At 38.2% G+C, this 17,802-nt stretch overlaps 2 protein-coding genes across 3 annotated transcripts; one reads left to right on the top strand and one right to left on the bottom strand.

The window, feature by feature from the left end:
• Positions 1-1,189: 1,189 nt before the first annotated feature.
• On the top strand, positions 1,190-4,889 carry LOC104599869 (serine decarboxylase-like). Its single transcript, XM_010262612.3, has 6 exons — positions 1,190-1,330; positions 1,561-2,024; positions 2,854-3,085; positions 3,194-3,387; positions 3,471-3,607; positions 4,228-4,889. The coding sequence occupies exons 2-6, from the start codon at positions 1,703-1,705 to the stop codon at positions 4,792-4,794; spliced, it is 1,452 nt and encodes a 483-aa protein (XP_010260914.1). The 5' UTR covers positions 1,190-1,330; positions 1,561-1,702; the 3' UTR covers positions 4,795-4,889.
• Positions 4,890-6,120: 1,231 nt separating this feature from the next.
• On the bottom strand, positions 6,121-12,138 carry VIP1 (VIRE2-interacting protein 1). Of its 2 annotated transcripts, none has more exons than XM_010262613.3 (4): positions 11,356-12,138; positions 10,841-10,973; positions 7,459-7,543; positions 6,121-6,758 (listed from the first exon to the last, which is right to left on the bottom strand). In XM_010262613.3, the coding sequence occupies exons 1-4, from the start codon at positions 11,928-11,930 to the stop codon at positions 6,472-6,474; spliced, it is 1,080 nt and encodes a 359-aa protein (XP_010260915.2). In that variant the 5' UTR covers positions 11,931-12,138; the 3' UTR covers positions 6,121-6,471. The 2 variants fall into 2 exon arrangements, with proteins under 2 accessions (XP_010260915.2, XP_010260916.2); XM_010262614.3 differs by having other exon boundaries at positions 6,121-6,862; positions 11,356-12,131.
• Positions 12,139-17,802: the final 5,664 nt, after the last annotated feature.

The raw sequence follows: 17,802 nt of genomic DNA, 5'->3' as shown, positions 1-17,802 counted from the left end.
CCTCAATGAACCCAATTAGGCACCCTTGAATTGGATGCCATTTCCTTAATGAACCCCAATCAGGCATTTGTGAACCTAATGACAAATTTTCATCAATGAACCCCACATGTTGCATACTTGCATAACAGTAGATTTTTTGAATACGGCGATGTTTTTATGATTCTCAGAAACCTAAAGCGCCGTTTTTATAGTTTACTCAAACAAAAAAACCCCGACCCGCCCACCTCTGAACATGTTTTCCCGTTTTCTTTTTCCATGAAGACTAAAATGGGTGGTGCCTCTGTCCGCACGTGAGACAAGACGCTTTCGGTTTCACTGTAGGTAGGTAATTAGGTGAGAACATTTTCCTATTGAAAATATGATATACAAAGGAATAGATTCCAATCCGACACCCAAAAAATCACTCTCTCCACACGTATCGAGGTCTCAACAGAATTCTTGTAGTTAGGGCTCAGATCTCACTAAAAACTTTGCCCAACGCAATCACGAGACGTCAGAGTCAGTGATGCATTGTTTCTACAAATGTAAACTGTAATGACCACCATAGGGTCGTATCTACCTACCACGTGATTCGGAATCGTTTCCGAGATAAGCCCCACTCCATTTGAATCTTGCCTGGACCCCACCCACACCGGAATCTCTCGGCTCTCGACAATTTTCACCGAATGATACGATGCTATGGAACACCTCTCCCTTCGGATCCGATCATCCGAATATGAATTTCTTTGGTCCCACCACTTATTCCATTCCTATGAATTACCTCGTGAGACCCGCCTAAGAATATAATTCTTCGTGGTCCTCCTGCCAAAATTCCAGATATTTGCCACCCAGACAATCCTAACCGTTCGATACATTGATCGAACTGTCCGAAACAAATGATAGAGTGGTCCACTCAGTGGTCTCGGTCTCGGACCTCTGAGTTCAGATCTCCGCCCCACAGCACATTTTCGCCGTGTATTAGGAACATCTCTCGATGATAATATCAACTCCGATGATGTCATCATCGGGAGATGTTCTCAATACACGGCGGAGATGTGCTGTTGTAGAGTATTGTGGGGCGGCCGGAGATGTGACCTCCGGACCTCTCAGCTCTCGGTAACAACAACGCTGCGGAGTGCGGAGAGAGAAGAGAGAGAGAGAGCGTTTGAAGTTTGAACAGTTTTGTCCTGGCTGTAAGAGAGTACACACGGCCAGTTATTAATAGAAACTTATGGCGGGGCTTTTGCTCCGCTCAGCACTGCGTCTCCTCCCCGACTGGAACGAGAGACGAGCAAAGCTCTGTTTGAGCGAATTAACCGCCTTTGCGTGCCCATTGCACAAGCTTTTGGAGGTTGTTTCCATTTTTTATTCAAGTATTCTCCTTCTCATTTGCTTTCAGATTTTGATTTCTCAATAAAACTCCCTCTTTTAATTTCTTCCTCATGATCTTCCGTTTCACTCAGTCGACCTTTGCCGTTTTCTCGGAAACGAGAAGATCCTTGTCTTGATCATTTGTTGTATTTGGTTTACGGTTTACGAATTACGACTACAATTTACTGATTTTAGCTGCTTTTGATTCAGACTAGTATTTTTGCATTTGAGTTCTTCTTGGAAGCATTCGTTTTGAAAAAAAAATGCTTTTGGGGAGCTTGAGGAGGCGGTGAAGAAGCAGATCTAGAGACTTCTATAAGATTTCTGGGTTTTTACCTTAGACGGAGGAGTCATGGTTGGGAGTATCGAAGTTGATGTGATGTCTGATAAATTGAATGGAAAGGTTGTCCCGTTACCTGAGGAATTTGATCCAATAGCGATGATTTCGGATCCTTTGCCACCACAGGTGGTTGAGAATGGAGGGATCGTCGATGACGAAGCTGAAGATAAGCAGAACAGAGAGATTGTATTGGGAAAGAATGTGCACACAATGTGCCTTGCCGTCACGGAGCCTGACGCAGACGATGAGGTAACGGGAGAGAGGGAAGCTTATATGGCCAGTGTATTGGCAAGGTACCGAAGGTCCTTAATTGAAAGGACGAAGCACCATTTGGGTATGACAACCATCTCCTTAATTTCTCTTTCAGATGATTCATTATACTTTTGCTGTATTGGTAATTTCTTCCTCCATATTTGTCTGCTTGAGCCTTGCAGTTGCTATTCGATTCTATTATTAACTCGTGATGGTGAATTCTCACATCATTACCAATTTAAAGAATGCACCGGTAGCAATAAACTTCAACACTAGTAACCATTGGGAAAAGTAAAAACATTAACCTGTTTATTCTTGTTAATTTTGTGTTACATTTATTTTTGCGGTTACCTAAAAGTGGTATTTATGATTGAGTTCAGTTCCCTTTATTATTTGAAGACAAAATCTTAACCTGTTTGTTCGAGAATGTTTTAGAACAACTTTCCATCATCACATCCTTGAAAGTTTTTTCACAGTTCTCTTCAATTTTCTCTATAGGGGTTTACATCGTCTCTGTGTAAGATGTATTTCATATCTTTAATCTGTAAGTTTATTAAATGTGTAAAACCCTTTTCTTTACGTGTAACATCATTTCTTCTTATAGAGTGAGTACTTAAGTATGTACTTTAGATATGATCAGTCTAATTTCATACTTGTAAATGAGGTGTTATTGATAATGGAATGGAAGGGCAGATTCATGCTGCTGGACCAGTGTATGTGGGATAAGGTAGATTATTATCTAGTGGGTGATATCTGAGATGTGAGATATGGGAGATATACCTGTACAAGAATCAAATTATTTGGAAAACAAGTAAAAAGCAAGAGAAAAAGAAGAAGAACTTGGAGACATTTTTAACCATCAAGTTCCTTTTTTTTATTGATAAATGATGTAGATATTAAATTCTTTGCAGGTTATCCTTATAACCTGGACTTTGACTACGGTGCTCTGGCTCAGTTGCAACATTTTTCCATCAACAATCTCGGTGATCCCTTTATTGAAAGCAACTATGGAGTCCATTCCAGACAGTTCGAGGTTGGTGTTTTAGATTGGTTTGCTCGTCTCTGGGAATTAGAGAAGAATGAATACTGGGGATACATTACAAATTGTGGTACAGAAGGCAATCTTCACGGTATCCTGGTCGGGTTAGTAGTTCAAAGCTTATATTGATTGATGAATATCTTTATGAAATGATCAAGATAGTGGTAATTTATACTTTGAGAAGCTGAAAGAAACATGGTTTAACTGTACAGGAGAGAAGTATTCCCAGATGGCATTTTATACGCATCACGAGAGTCGCATTATTCAGTCTTTAAAGCAGCACGAATGTACAGAATGGAATGCATTAAGGTTGAGACTCTGGCCTCTGGTGAGATTGATTGCACTGATTTCAAAGCTAAACTCCTTCCCAACAAAGACAAGCCATCTATTGTCAATGTTAACATAGGTATGTCTTGCTCTATCCCACTTCCCTTCAGTATCACTGTGTGATACATGAATGAATCTTTTGATTCTTCCCAAAATTTACAGGAACAACGGTCAAAGGAGCTGTCGATGATCTTGATCTGGTTATAAAAACCCTTGAAGACACTGGATTTACACATGACCGGTTCTACATCCACTGTGATGGGGCATTGTTTGGGTTGATGATACCTTTTGTTAAACGCGTAAGCCCACATTCTCTTTTTCATGGTTCTACTTCCATTGTGTTCAAAAGAGGGATAATTGTGTCGAGCTGAGAGTTTCTCATTTACATAAATGGCAATGGAAAGCATGAATCATGAGCCACTTTTATGGGTTTCTTGATCCACCAATGCCAATTTGGCTTGCTCTTATTGTGTTCAGTATTTCATAAAATTCTTATCCTCATCATCCAAAAGCATGCCTGAGGGTCCCTTGCGTGGAGTGATTTTAACTAATAACATATTTGTGGTTTCATCCAAGATCAAAATATCAGTATGGGGTGTATTGTATCAATATTGGTGGACCCCAGAACACATAGATACAACAATACAACAAAATATTAGGGGTTTTAATAGTTGGGGGGTTTATAAGCATCCTAATAATGCTTATAAAATTAAAAAAAAATGGGTATTAATCATATCAATACACATTGATACCCACTTTAGGGTATTGGGCATATCAATATTTTGACCCTTGGTTTCATCCCATCCCATCTCCCCCTCTTTAGTTGTTTTATCCCTTCTTTTCATCATATATGCAACTCACCGACTCATGTTTTATCCCGTTTCTTTGCTTGCATTTCTCTATTTTCTGTGGCAAACAGGCACCAAAAGTCACGTTTAAGAAGCCCATTGGGAGTGTTAGCGTTTCTGGGCACAAGTTCGTGGGATGCCCAATGCCGTGTGGTGTTCAAATAACCAGACTGGAGCACATAAACGCCCTCTCAAGGAATGTTGAATACCTTGCATCCCGAGATGCCACCATTATGGGTAGCCGTAATGGTCATGCTCCAATCTTCCTCTGGTACACATTGAACCGTAAAGGATACAGAGGTTTCCAGAAAGAAGTCCAGAAGTGCCTAAGAAATGCTCACTACTTGAAAGACCGCCTTCGATCTGCAGGGATTGGTGCCATGCTTAACGAGCTCAGTAGCACAGTTGTCTTTGAGCGGCCACAAGACGAGGAATTTGTTCGCCGCTGGCAGCTTGCTTGTCAGGGTAGCATTGCTCATGTTGTGGTGATGCCAAACATCACCGTCGAGAAGCTTGATGACTTCTTAAATGAATTAATTGGGAAACGCTCAACCTGGTTCCAAGATGGAAAGTCTCAACCTCCTTGTATTGCAGCAGACGTAGGGAAGGAAAATTGTGCTTGTGTCATGCACAAGTGATTCGTTAGTCCTGCAAATGTTATTCGCATTCTAGTGTTACATTTCTGTAGATAAACATTTTGGGTTTAATAGTAAGTAGCTAAAAAGATTAGATCTGTTCTCGCCTTTGTTTATTCTTGTACTTGTATTTTCCCCATATTCCTGTCTCATGAATGTTTTATTCAGCTGCAACTGAATTCTTGTTCCTGGGCATCCAGACGATTTTTGGCTGGATGGAATCATCTATTTGCAGTTGTTAGAATGTCAAAGGTTTACAAAAAAGAAAAAGAAACCGACAAGTAACAATTACACATGGTAGGGAAGCTGGAAATGCAGAAAAGCCGTCCATGCCAGGGGATCTATGACACACACACACATGGTGGGGACAGGACTTGCTACATAATGGGACCCATGTATGAGAATTGAGATCTCTCACTAATATTGAGAAGTGGCCGCCTACTGGCCTTGGCACACATGCTGCGCCTAACAACCAATCTCATCCTTTGCACGTGAAAAAGTCTGCAGAATTAACAGGTAGGTCTACGTTACGACTTACGGGTTAGAAGTGGCTGGGGTACGCATGCAACGTCTAACCAATCTCATCCATTTCGAGGCACATTCTAAGACATGGCGCATAGAAATTAGAAAGTTAGACACCACATTCCAATTGATGGCCCGGCCCTTCCCAATTTCTGGTCTGAGCAGGAAATGCTAGTCTATGTTATGCAAATTCGGACCACCAACTTCAAAGTCCAGAGCAGTCCTTATTGAAAACCATGGGAATATTAACTGTATTATCGCTTCCCGAGCAGATTCATGGATTATCTTAACCAGAACAGAACAGAGCAAACAAATCAGGGCCGGCTTGGGAGGGTTTCAAAATTGATTGAGTGGCATTGACTGATCCTCTTGGAAGAAACTACCAAAATTAGCTTTACTAAAAGGTTGATTTCTCATATCAATGCAAGCATTTTTGGGCTTTCCAGGATTTTTCTTTTTTTTTTTTTTTTTGCCAAACATAGATACAGCTTTCTTTGTGGGGCCTACCTTATCGTTTTATGAAAGCCCTCCCAAACAGGCACTCAGTAGTCACTATCTCAAGATTCAGTTGGTCACTTACGGGGTACTGTTATTTCTCGTTTGTTAGTTTTTCTATAACTTCTGCCTTGTGAATATGTATATGTTATGAGCCAGCTAGTTGCCAAACTTGCCAGCATATCTTTAATCTAGCTCAATGTAGGAGCAAAAAGCATCACAAAGAAATTGTTGCCTAGCAACAGTGCAAGACAGGATCCTAGGGTGAACTTCATTACAATTATGAAGAATAGAACCTTTAACTCTCAAGGAAACAGCAAATAACTAACACTTTATTTATAATCATATTCTAACAATAGAGTCTAATTATGTCATGAATATCTCTGTTCGAAGTCAAACTACAATCATCCATTGATTAGATAGTTCATCAGAACCTAATTGCTCTACAACATGGTTCATCAGAACCTAATTGATCTGAGTACTCTTCTTTTTCCCTTTTGCTGAATAAGCACTCTTTACAACCTTACAAGCAGCAAATATGCATAATACATATTACATGTATATACAAGAACACGATTGGAACAATTTACCTTCGAGTTGTCAAATCCCAATTCATCATGAAAACGAGCCTCTGCCAACAAATTTTAAGCACTTGGATGGATATCAAACCCCTCGATGGAAGTCCATGGAAACATGTTGAGGATCTTGTGGCTGCCCCCCCAGGGTGTGGCCATTGGCAAGTGGCTGAGATGTGTGGAGCTGCTGCTGCTGCTGCGGCTGTGGTTGCTGTTGCTGAGGAGTCTGATGGCTGCCAAAATGACTCAAAGACTGGGACTGGGAGAAATAAGGCGGAGGCAGTCCCCTGCTGAAAGTGTTGCCATTGACAGCCGGGACTTGGCCAGTAGCTATCCTAAGCCTCTGTACTTCTTCTCTCAAGGCTTCATTTAAAGCTGTTGAAGTAATAAAGATGTCTGTGTTCAACCTTTCGCTTGTTTGTAAATAACCCACAAAATAGGGGGTGTTTGGATCTGTGGTGTTGCTTTGTGTTGCATTCCTGTTAAAATTCCAGTTAGGCACCATGTAGGCGTTTTTACTTTTACCTTCCAAAGAATCCTGTTGGATTGGGCAGAATCAAGTACAAATGTCTGTACTACTCTTTGCATAGAGTAATGTGCATGGGGGTGTTGGGGGCAGCTTCAAAAAGATGTGTCCCTCAACCGAGGAGAATTTCCACATCGGGTGTGTTATGTGGCATCTAGTACTGCAGTAAATTATTATGCATTGTATTATGAGAAAAAAAAATTCACTCATTCCATTAAGGACACAAGTGTCCTGAGTACCTTACTGATGAACACGTAACTAGAATGGTATTAAAGTAAGGAATTTCTTTTTCAAGTTGACGTGAGAACAGCTTATGTGTTCACAAGTGAAGTACTCAGGAAATGAGTGAAGATAAACTCTGTATTATGTGCCAAAACATCTCACTCCTGAAATCCAATGCAAAAAGTCAAGTACAAACACCAAGACTAACACCACAGTACCAAACACCGTATAGGGGCAGAGAAAAATAAAAACTGGTAAAGTCATCTATGCAAATGAAATTTTCTGCAAATAATACATAATAGAAACGCCTTCCTATACCACACATACCATCACGAAGTTGTGCTTGCTGCTCCATGGCCTGCAACCGCAATTTGAGTTCCTTGTTCTCAGTAGTCAAACCATTGGTGTCTCTCTGCATATAGGAAGGAAATTATGACTTGGTTCCATCTCCCTTTGGAAAGCTGAGAGAATTTCCACAACTTCAAGGTTGAATTATGAAGCAACATTTACCCTCAACAGTAGTGGTATTTCCAGGAGAATAAAGTATTAAAGTGTCTTCATTAAAATAAAGTATCATGTCATTTTTTTTTTGGTATTAAAACATCATGTAGTTAAGCTCAGGAGAAAACACCTCTAGAAGAAAGCGGGTAAACTATGAAATGAACAGACAAGAAAGAGTGTTTGATGTGGCATATTCAATAAGACCCAAGGTTTTGTGCATCAGGCATTTCAAATGGCCATTAAACATAGATTAAAAATTATTTAGAATATAAGAGTTGAATCAGGACATCCATACAAAAGGCATTAACCCTTAAAAGTGGCCAAATGTCCTAATTTTGTGTATTTAGCATTTTGGTACCTCGAAGATATGATATGATATGCCTGATACGGAGCGTATCTCATCAATACTTTGAACCTTGGTAAGACTTAGTATCATAATAGAAAACCATAGGGTAAAGAAATTCTAATAATAGACCTTAGGGAAAAGAACAAAAGCTCCTAATTCGTAGCGTCGTATGTATTAGGTTTATATATTATTGTATATTAAGTTTTCTTTTTTCTTTTCAGAAGTGTAGCCTCACCTCATTCAGGTTCACATCTCAGACTGCACCTTAGGCTCTAGGAAAGCCTTGCAGTTTAGTTGCATTCTCAGTTTCTCAATGTTAAAAATTGCTTTAACATCTAGTTAGCAATCACAATGTGTTGTAAAAAATTATGTCAAGCAACCACCCTCTAGAACAATGTCATGGACAAAGTTTATGCAGTTAATGACCATTTTCCTCTATATGAGAGCTCTAGTTAATAATTGATATCCCCTCAGTTAATGATTGAGGTGTAGCTAAGAAACTTGTTCACAAAATTTCTCTTAAAACCCCCAATTGTTTTTGTTGCCCACTCCAAAACAATATCAACATCTAACATAAACTAAGATACCCTTTAACATAAGAATATGTCAAGTTAAATGAAATTTCCCTTGGTCTTCAGCATGGCTGGAGAAAAACACCAGGGCTCCAACATCCAAAAGTTACAAAGACAGTAGTAGTGGTGTTGTCAACAACAACCATAAATGAATAACAACAGACATTCAACAAGGCATTTGCAAGCTTCCAGTCAATTTGATATTTGAACAACCTACCCATTTAAAATGGAACCTTTGAAGAACATTAAATATGCAGGAATCTATGCACCATGTCATGATCCTATGGTTAATTGTATTTCTTCTGATACATAAATGTTTGCATTTTAGATATTTTTCATGAACTTTATAGTTTTAGAACATATTATGCGTTCAAGTTGGTGAGGAGGTTTTGAATGATACTTAAGTACTTTTTAGATCATTTTGACATAAAGATGGCAAGGAGTGAGATTTGGTACAACTTGGAGGCACCTGATCCTAGTGAATTGAGTACCATCCTAACTTAATTCACTATGAATAGGGCAAGATGAGAGATGAGTAGAAGTTATTATTGCATGGATCTACTTTGAATTATTGCTACATAATTAATACAATATTGAAATAGTGCAAGAGGAATAAAATTGACATTTTTTATCCTGATTTCTTTCCTTTTCCTTGGTCAGATGTTGGGGCAGTATGCAAGTGTTTAATGCATGACCTGAAAACACAGATGCCTTCTATTAGGAGTCTGCAGCCAAGGTGCCACAACCCATTTTGCTGGCCTTCTTTACCAAAACTAGGGGTGACAACTTAAAATCATGATTTGATCTGTCATGCTAATTTAGTTCACGAAAAAAATTTAAAAGGTTCCAAGAGGTTATCATACATTAAAAACTTCTGTTTATTTCTAAAAATCATGGTTGAAATAACACTTTGTTTTTTATCCAATATTCTCATTAGTAAAAACTCCCCCTTAAGAAAATTACATTTCATTCTGAAATTTTGGAATTTTATTTAAATGTGAAAGCATAATCAAATGTATGGGTGCAAGTCGGGCGGGTTGGCCTGCGTTTCTGGTCAACCCGGACCTGGCCCTAAAATTTGGGCTTAAGGCCCGAGTCCGAGGTCAAGCCCAATTTTCCCAACCCGAGCCCAGCCCCGCACTGTAATTTGATGCACTCAGGTTGGGCTCCGGCCAGGGCCAGGCTCGGGTTGGTCAATGAACCCACTCTAATATTATACATATATGTATTTATGAGAATATGTATACATATATTTATGTATATATGTATGCAAAATATGTATGTATGTATATATATATATATAGGCTCGGGCTGGGTTCAGGCTACCTAAGGGCTAGGCCCAGCCCGAGGACTGAAAGTCCAAGCCAAACCCATGTAAAATTTCGGGCTGGGCCGGTTCGGGCTCTTTTAGGGAAACAAAAAGTAGATAGATGTACCTTTCTATAATTTCATGATAAATAAACCATTTGTCTTTCCATAGTTGGTAATTGATTCACTGGAAAAACATTTGTAAGAAAAAATCATACCATCAATATCACAAACATTAGTTAATGCATCATCCTGAAGAATTTAAAACTAAATGTGCAGGAAAGTTTTCAGATAGGAGCTTAAGTGAAAGGTGGCGATTAATGGACACTAGGGCGAACCTTGAGAAGAAAATCTGACAATATAAGTGAAATGAATAAGCAGGACCAAAGGTGTTTCAATTGTATCAATGGGCAATTTCTGAAGAGAGGACCAAATGAATCGACCATACTCAATCAGACAATTGATCTTATAGAAGACCAGGTTACATCATTTCTCTTAGACTTGTATACTACAGTGTATGGCACATTCCATTCTGGACAACAATTGCATTAATTTGGTGGATAAAGAAAAGAAATGAGCATAAAAGGCCTTGCACTCAAAATCAAACAAGTAGAGGATGAATACGTGGATCCAATTTGAACTAGTGTAAATCAAGCTCTGAGAACTGCTTCGGTGGAAGAACAGTCTAAAAGACTATCCCCCTCTCCAAGCCAGGCAGATCCTCGCCCATAAATAAGAGAAAACTAAATCTATCGATTTGTTTTTACCCCATCCATTTGAAATGAGGACTTACAATCTTGATATAAAGGACAACATTTTTTTATCAGCATTGATATAATGGACAACATTGTTAACATTATGAGAAATAACTCTCCAATTCAACTTGAAACAATAATTCTTCTGTCTTTCAGGACCAAGCTAGAATAATCTCCAGGTACGAGCTATAGAAGATAAAAACACATGTCTGCTGAATACTTCATACCTGTAGCATTGTAACTTGCGCTGAAAGAGTGGTAGCTTCTGTTTGAAGTGTTTGCACCTTCCTCTCTAGCTCGTTGGTGTAACGTATCTTCCTTTCTTTTGACCGTGCTGCAGATTGCCTGTTTGCAAGAATCCTATAACGTGGTACAACAGGAAGAAAACAAAACAAATCAAATTAGAATTCTCATTAGGGTTGCATCAATAGCGTAACAACAAAAACAGAAGACCCACAGTTCTCCCTTGCATGCTAGAACTCAATCTCTAACCCAACTAAATTAGGAGCACATAAAGGCCAATTGCAAAACTTCCACAGAATTCCTTCGCAGTCCAAATCCAAATATTCAGATTAAGTAAGCTAAACCTAAAATAAGGAAAAGACGAACTACCTGGAAAATCGTTATAACTATACAAGCAGACAAAGAAATCAGAACCCAAATCTGAGGCCGAAAAGAAGGAAACGGCCTAAACTTAAACAAAACTAGAGCAAGGTCAATGTTAAAAAATAAAATATCAAACCTTTTAGCTCTTTTTGGATCAATCAAAGACAGCTCGGCCAGCTTATCTGGTCCCATCGCCTTCTTCGTACTTTCCACGGACTCCACCTCAAATGAAGACGACGATCCATCCATTGAATAACTGTGCCTGTGCATCCTCTTCTCTGGAACCCCTTTCCCGCCAAATTTCTCCCCTTCCCCGCCAATCCCAACCGTTGACGGTTGAAACCCTAAACCCTCAAAAAAGTCGGCGTCCATGGACAAGCTCCTGAGATGACTAGCTCCCCCCAATCTTCCCTTCCCCTTGTCACCGGTGGATTCCTCTGATTTACCAGAATCAACAGGCATCGGAACTGCACCGTTGCCACGAGAATCGTTGTCTTCGGACATCGAAGGCAAATCCATGGCGGCAAGATTGAAATCGACATCTGGGTCGAACAGGATGTCGTCGGGGAACCGGAAGAAAGTCTCCGACTGGGCCCGGCGGTGATGGGACCCGCGCTGGGGAGTTTCCGGCATCTGATCGATGTCAACTACAGCAGAATATAGGCCGGAGAAAGGTTTCGCGGCGGCCCTATCGGTGAACTGGGTTTCCATTATGGACGTCTATGTGGGTGGTTGGGAGGAGGCTCGCGAGTTTTGGGGATTTACTGGACTTGTTTAACAACGACGGCATTGAATTCCAGAGAGATGAATCGAGTAAGAGACGATGTGGAATTTCTTTTTAAGGAAAATTCCTGACAAGTACCTATACTTTCGCTCGAGTGATAGTTTTGGTCTCCACTCTCCACACTTTAATGCGATAATTTAATGTTCGAACTTTCAACTAATATCCCCATGACAATTCAATACCTGCCGTTAATCAATCTATTAATTTAAAAATATCATCTAATTCTTTTTATCAATCATTCAAATATTGATAATAAAATAAATAATTTTAAATTTTAAATTTTTTAAATAATCATTAATTTTTTCTACATACTACACACTACCTATAAATAAAAAGAAAAGGGAAAATTTCACTTTAATGTTTTAAACTTTGGAGATAATGTTAAATTAGTACCCAAACTTTAAAATATGCTATTACAGTACTTAAATTTTTGAAAATTATCAATTTGGTCATGAATTGTTAACTGATGTTAATAAAATGACACAAATACTCTTAATAGTTCATAGAACGGTAGAAGAAAGAAAATGATTTTTTTAAATACCAAAAGCACCCTTTTTAAACTATAATCGAGAGCCTTTGTTAACAACAAACACCAAAGGTCCTCCTGTTCAAAGTTGCAGCGTTTGCCCGATGAATTCATCTTGGAAATTGTTACTGAAGAGAAATCCACTTTATTTGAAAAGTACAAAGTCTTGTTACTAGAACGAGGGGGCACAGCTATGTAGCCCTAAACCTTATGACCCAAGAAGGGTTCTTGTCTGCATTCCCCCAAATCGATGCCCATGAATCCCCTGTTCAAATTTTCATTTCAGAAGATGGCGTGTCTAATGCCAGAGGCAAAGTTCTTAGGGAAGCAGCGCCATTAATGCCGATTTCTACAGCCGAGTAGAGACACAATGCCCGGCCAAAGACATAGAATGCCGAATCATCAAAACAAAATTGGTGGTTCCATCTTTGACAACTCCGGCTAGAGACATAGCACCGCAGATTAATTGGCAGAGTAGCCATTTTCTTTTTCAATCCTCTGTATATTTCAGGCATGTCAAAGTACAGTATCTAATTTCTTATTAAACAATGAGTTTACATTTAAGAACAAACTCTTTTCTCCTGTCTCTCAGTTTGTAAAAACGTGAATGCATACATTTTCCTTCACGATGTCTTTCACCAGCTCAATCCCCTTCCATGTCCACCAGAATCTTCAAGAAATACACCGTATGTGGCAGAGGAGAGGTGATACTATCTGCCGGGGCTATTGGAAGTCCGCAGCTTTTGCTACAGTGATGGAGGCGACACTCGGTCTACACAGTTCAGCTTCAACCAACCGTATATTTTGGAGAAATGTTAAACCGGTTTGAGAAGTGTAAAATGGTCTTCAATCATGCTTAAAGGGTATATCGGATTTATTAAAAATTTAATCCATCATATGTCATCACACCACTAATAAATTTAACGGAATATTAACGATAGGGACCGAAAGGATAGTTTTCAAAATTTGAATACTACAATAGTATAATAATACATTTTAAAGTTTGGGTACTAACTTCACATTATTTAGAATATTAAAATAAAATTTCCAAAAAAAAATTACGTATCATTTGGAGTCGGTGGGCCCCCTACTCCTACTGTGTATTTGTGTGGGTCTTACATTCACGATATAATCGCATAAGCAAGAGATCATCCGCCTGGATGGAATCAGAATCAATTGACAGATGTGAGCCCCACTTCCATAACGTATGCTGGGTAGTGACTAGTGAGTACATTTTACGTAGTAGAGACCAGTGACTAGAGAGAGACATGCTGTTCAAGAAAGGAAATAATATATTTTTTTCTTTTTTGCCTTTTTTAAAAGTTTTTCTAGTTTGCAAAATTTGCCAACCAATGAGAGGCGCCTCACATGGTATGGGGTAGCATCAAACGTCAATTTAAAATTGACAAGGAGCCGATGATCCCGTCCGTAGCTAAGAGCCTTCATGAATGAGATTGAATGAGATGAGATGATCCATCGGCGCTCCACAGCATCTCCCATCCGTGTATTGAGAATATTGTCTCATGATAAATACGGGAGACCGTACATGTGGGGCGCCAATGATATCTCACGAACGAGAAGGCGCGGAATCAAATCCACACGACCGTCAGTGATGAATTCGGATCCTCAGACCAACTTCATGAGGCCCGCTGAACAGGTAAACTTTGCTCCTTCATGAGTGCTATGTGAGTATGTGTATATGAGAAGCAGATCCAGAACCCGTGTCGGGGCTAGAGGCTGATTAGACCCGCATAAGTTGCCACGTGTATCACAGTGAGGTGATGGTTGGATGTTCACTATTTACACATGCTGCTGAAGTAAATTGATTAAATTGCATATGAAAATGCAACGCGCCACAAGTTATGGGGCCCAATGGATCCTATTGAATGGGCCTAAACCCTAGAGAATATAAGGCAGTGGGCCTGGTTATACCCAACCCTTTTAATAGAATTCAAATGGTTCACAATTCTTCATGTAGTACTGGACCATCATGATTGGCCAATACTGTCAGAAGATTCTCATAAAGGATTGGGATTTAACAGGTGATAAGACTTTCTGGGTCTTGGGCTACAGGGCCCATTACCTGCCAAGATGTTTCGTATTTAGAATTTTGAAGTTCAAGACAGAGCGTACGGAATGGATAAGAAGAAAAATACTCAAATGATCTCTAACCGTTTACCAAAAATAAATGATCTCTAACCCTTTAGGCTTTGCATAAATACGAGTACTCTAAGAGCTGTAAAGCTTCTTACCAAATTAGGCTTTGCATAAATACATGGATCCGTATGGGCCAGCCCGAATCCGAAACACTGAAAACTGTTAACTGGGGCCAGCAAGAGTTGCAACCCTATCTCACATCCACCTCATATGATTTGCAGGTGTGCATTGGTAAGTGGTAACATTTTCATGAAAGAAAATATTTAATATGGGAAATATTTTCGATATGCAGCTGCAACGGTAACTCTTAAGATTTAAGATATAAAATATATAATTTAATCAAAGTTTAAATTAAACAGTTTATCTTGCCGTGGAATTAGAAAGCCAATAAAAATTTTGAATACACTACTCAAGCATGGGAATCCCGTTGTACATTGGGAATATCTCTCCATCAATTTAACATATATACGGGAGATATTCCTAATATGTGACTGGATGGTATGTACGCAAAACTTTTGCTTGCAAGGGATCCGGATTCCATTCCAATAACTAAGAAGAATTCAGCAAAACCCAAAATTTTAGTCTTCAATTTCAGTTAAACAGAAATTAGCAAAATTCAAAATCTCATCAAATTCAGCTAAGCAGAAGACTGATTTTTCCAAAGCCAGATATTCTGAAATTTACACCATTGTGTAAATGGATGGTTTATGAGGAGTTGAGATCTGTTCCCAACAAATACTCTTAATACTGTCCCAACAAACCATTATAATCGTACATCAAGAACATCTCCCCAAGAATGACAAGGGAGATGTTCCCAACACACAAAAATCAGATTAGCTGAACATGATATGGCTGTTCAGTGGGCTGTGAACAAATAATAATGCCCCATGCCGTAGGGGTGTCAATTGGAATGGATTTGGTCCAATCCAATCCAGTCCAATATGAATTCATTACAAATGGACCACGTCTAATCCAATCCAATGAATATTTTGGACCGGTCCAATTTAATGTCTGAACCATCCAATCCATTCAAATTCATTTTAATTTAGATTGGTTCCAATACAAACCTAATCCATTGACACCTAAATTCTTATCTTCTATCAATGGACCAGATATTAGCTTAATCCAACCCAATCCAATATAAAATTTATTATGGATGGACCAGGTCCAATCCAATCCAATCCAATAAATACTTTGGACCATTAAGTATGGACTCGTCCAATTCAATATGTCTTGTTGGTCCATTCAATCCATTCAAATTGATTTTGGTTTGTACAGAATCCAACCCAAAACTAGTCTATTGACACCCCTACCTATGCCAATGATAAAAGACATAGATCCATAGTGAGAAGTTAAGTCCCATATAAAACACTATCATTAGTTCCACAGCCCGTTGAACAGCTATTGGCCTATTACCTTCAGCAAAAATGAAAAAGATAAGATTGGGAAAACACAAAAAATAATAGCATGGCCCTATGTTTACCTCTTTTGTTATTTTTGGTTGGGGAGGAAGGGGGTACGTTAGGTCCACTAACCTTATCATGTAGTTACACGAATCTAATTAGATGCCTGGAGGGCCACTGTGTGAGTAATAAACAACAAGGATACATATTTCTATAGACATAATATCAACAATACGCATTTTTAATTTTCGGTTATTATCTGAAACTCCTTGTAACTTTTTGTTATCATTCCCTTACGCTCATCCCGGTTTTTGATGTGTAAAGTCAACCATGATATATACAATATCCACCATTATGATATTTTATGGACAAAACAATCTTCGCTGTTAATTAATTTTATATAATAAAAACTAGCGGGGATCCATGCACGGGATTTGTCAAAGAAAAGTAAAATAATGGAAACTAATAATTTAAGTAATTTGCTATAAAAGATAATTTAGTAATTTAGATTAATTATATTAATATTTTTTAATAAAAGCAATAAATTATTATTAATTATTTAATAAATAATTATTTTTTCATATTATCCGTTAGTACTCTATTTTATTTATTTTACTTTATCAATAATTAAATTAATTCATGTATTAATTTTTTTAGTCAATTAAATTAATCTAAGTCCAAACTCAAGGTTTAAAACTTTAGGTTAGGCTTTGGTTAATCCTCAATCTGATCCAACCCCTTAAGTTGCACTTCCAAGAGAAACGTGAAATTTATAATTGTACTGAATTAAATCTAAGCATAACCCATGCATGCATTATTTTTTGGTTTTTAACTATTTTTAAACAAAAATTATGAATATTGAACCTGAAGGAGCTATGGGGGTTGATAGTATATTAACAATTTTATAGGTTGTGTAGCCTAGCCCTGCCCACACCCTAAGCATAATAATATTTTTATGGGCTTGGTATATAAGGACAGGATTTCCCATGTTAATTATAAAACTATGGCAATGGGGTGGGGACCATACTTCCCATCCTCGATCCCAACTTTGAAACAAATCCATGTCCTTGACCTCGATCCCCGTCGGGGATAAATATGACTCTCCATCCTCGATTCCTAACGGAGACAGGTTCTTTGTTGGGAACCTGATCCCCAAAATTTTTAAATTAAAATTATTTTCATAAAATATATTTACTTAAAATAAGATAAATTTTTTAAAATATAAAAACATTTTAAATATATTTTGATATAAATAATATTATATATATAATCGGGGTTAGGGTGGGGAGAGGAATTCACTCCCCCATCTTTGTCCCTATCCTCAGTTGGGTATCACTATCAATTGTTGTCCCTGCCAGGGAAACCTCCATCCCCAACTTGATGTTGAGTACCTAATAGAATGGGGAGCATTGCCATCCTTATTCATATTCAAATCTCATTAATTGGTTAATTATCAGAAAACTATAATTTGAAACCTAATAACTAAAATTAACAAAAGCCCAATCTGAAGTCTTAAACCTTGAGCTTGGGCTTAGATTAATTTAATTATAACTAGAAAAAGCTAATCTATAGATTAATTTAATTATGACTATAACTTAATTCTATATATGTGTTTATATTTAAGTATTTTAAATATTTAAGTAACATTTAAAAAAATAAAACATTTAATCATTAGCAATAATTTATTATTTTTGTTAAAAATTATTAATATAA

This window comes from Nelumbo nucifera, chromosome 5 (genome assembly GCF_055504915.1).
Source record: "Nelumbo nucifera cultivar China Antique chromosome 5, China Antique-T2T, whole genome shotgun sequence".
NCBI classification, from domain to species: Eukaryota; Viridiplantae; Streptophyta; class Magnoliopsida; order Proteales; family Nelumbonaceae; genus Nelumbo; species Nelumbo nucifera.
This window is presented reverse-complemented; position numbering and strand designations above follow the sequence as displayed.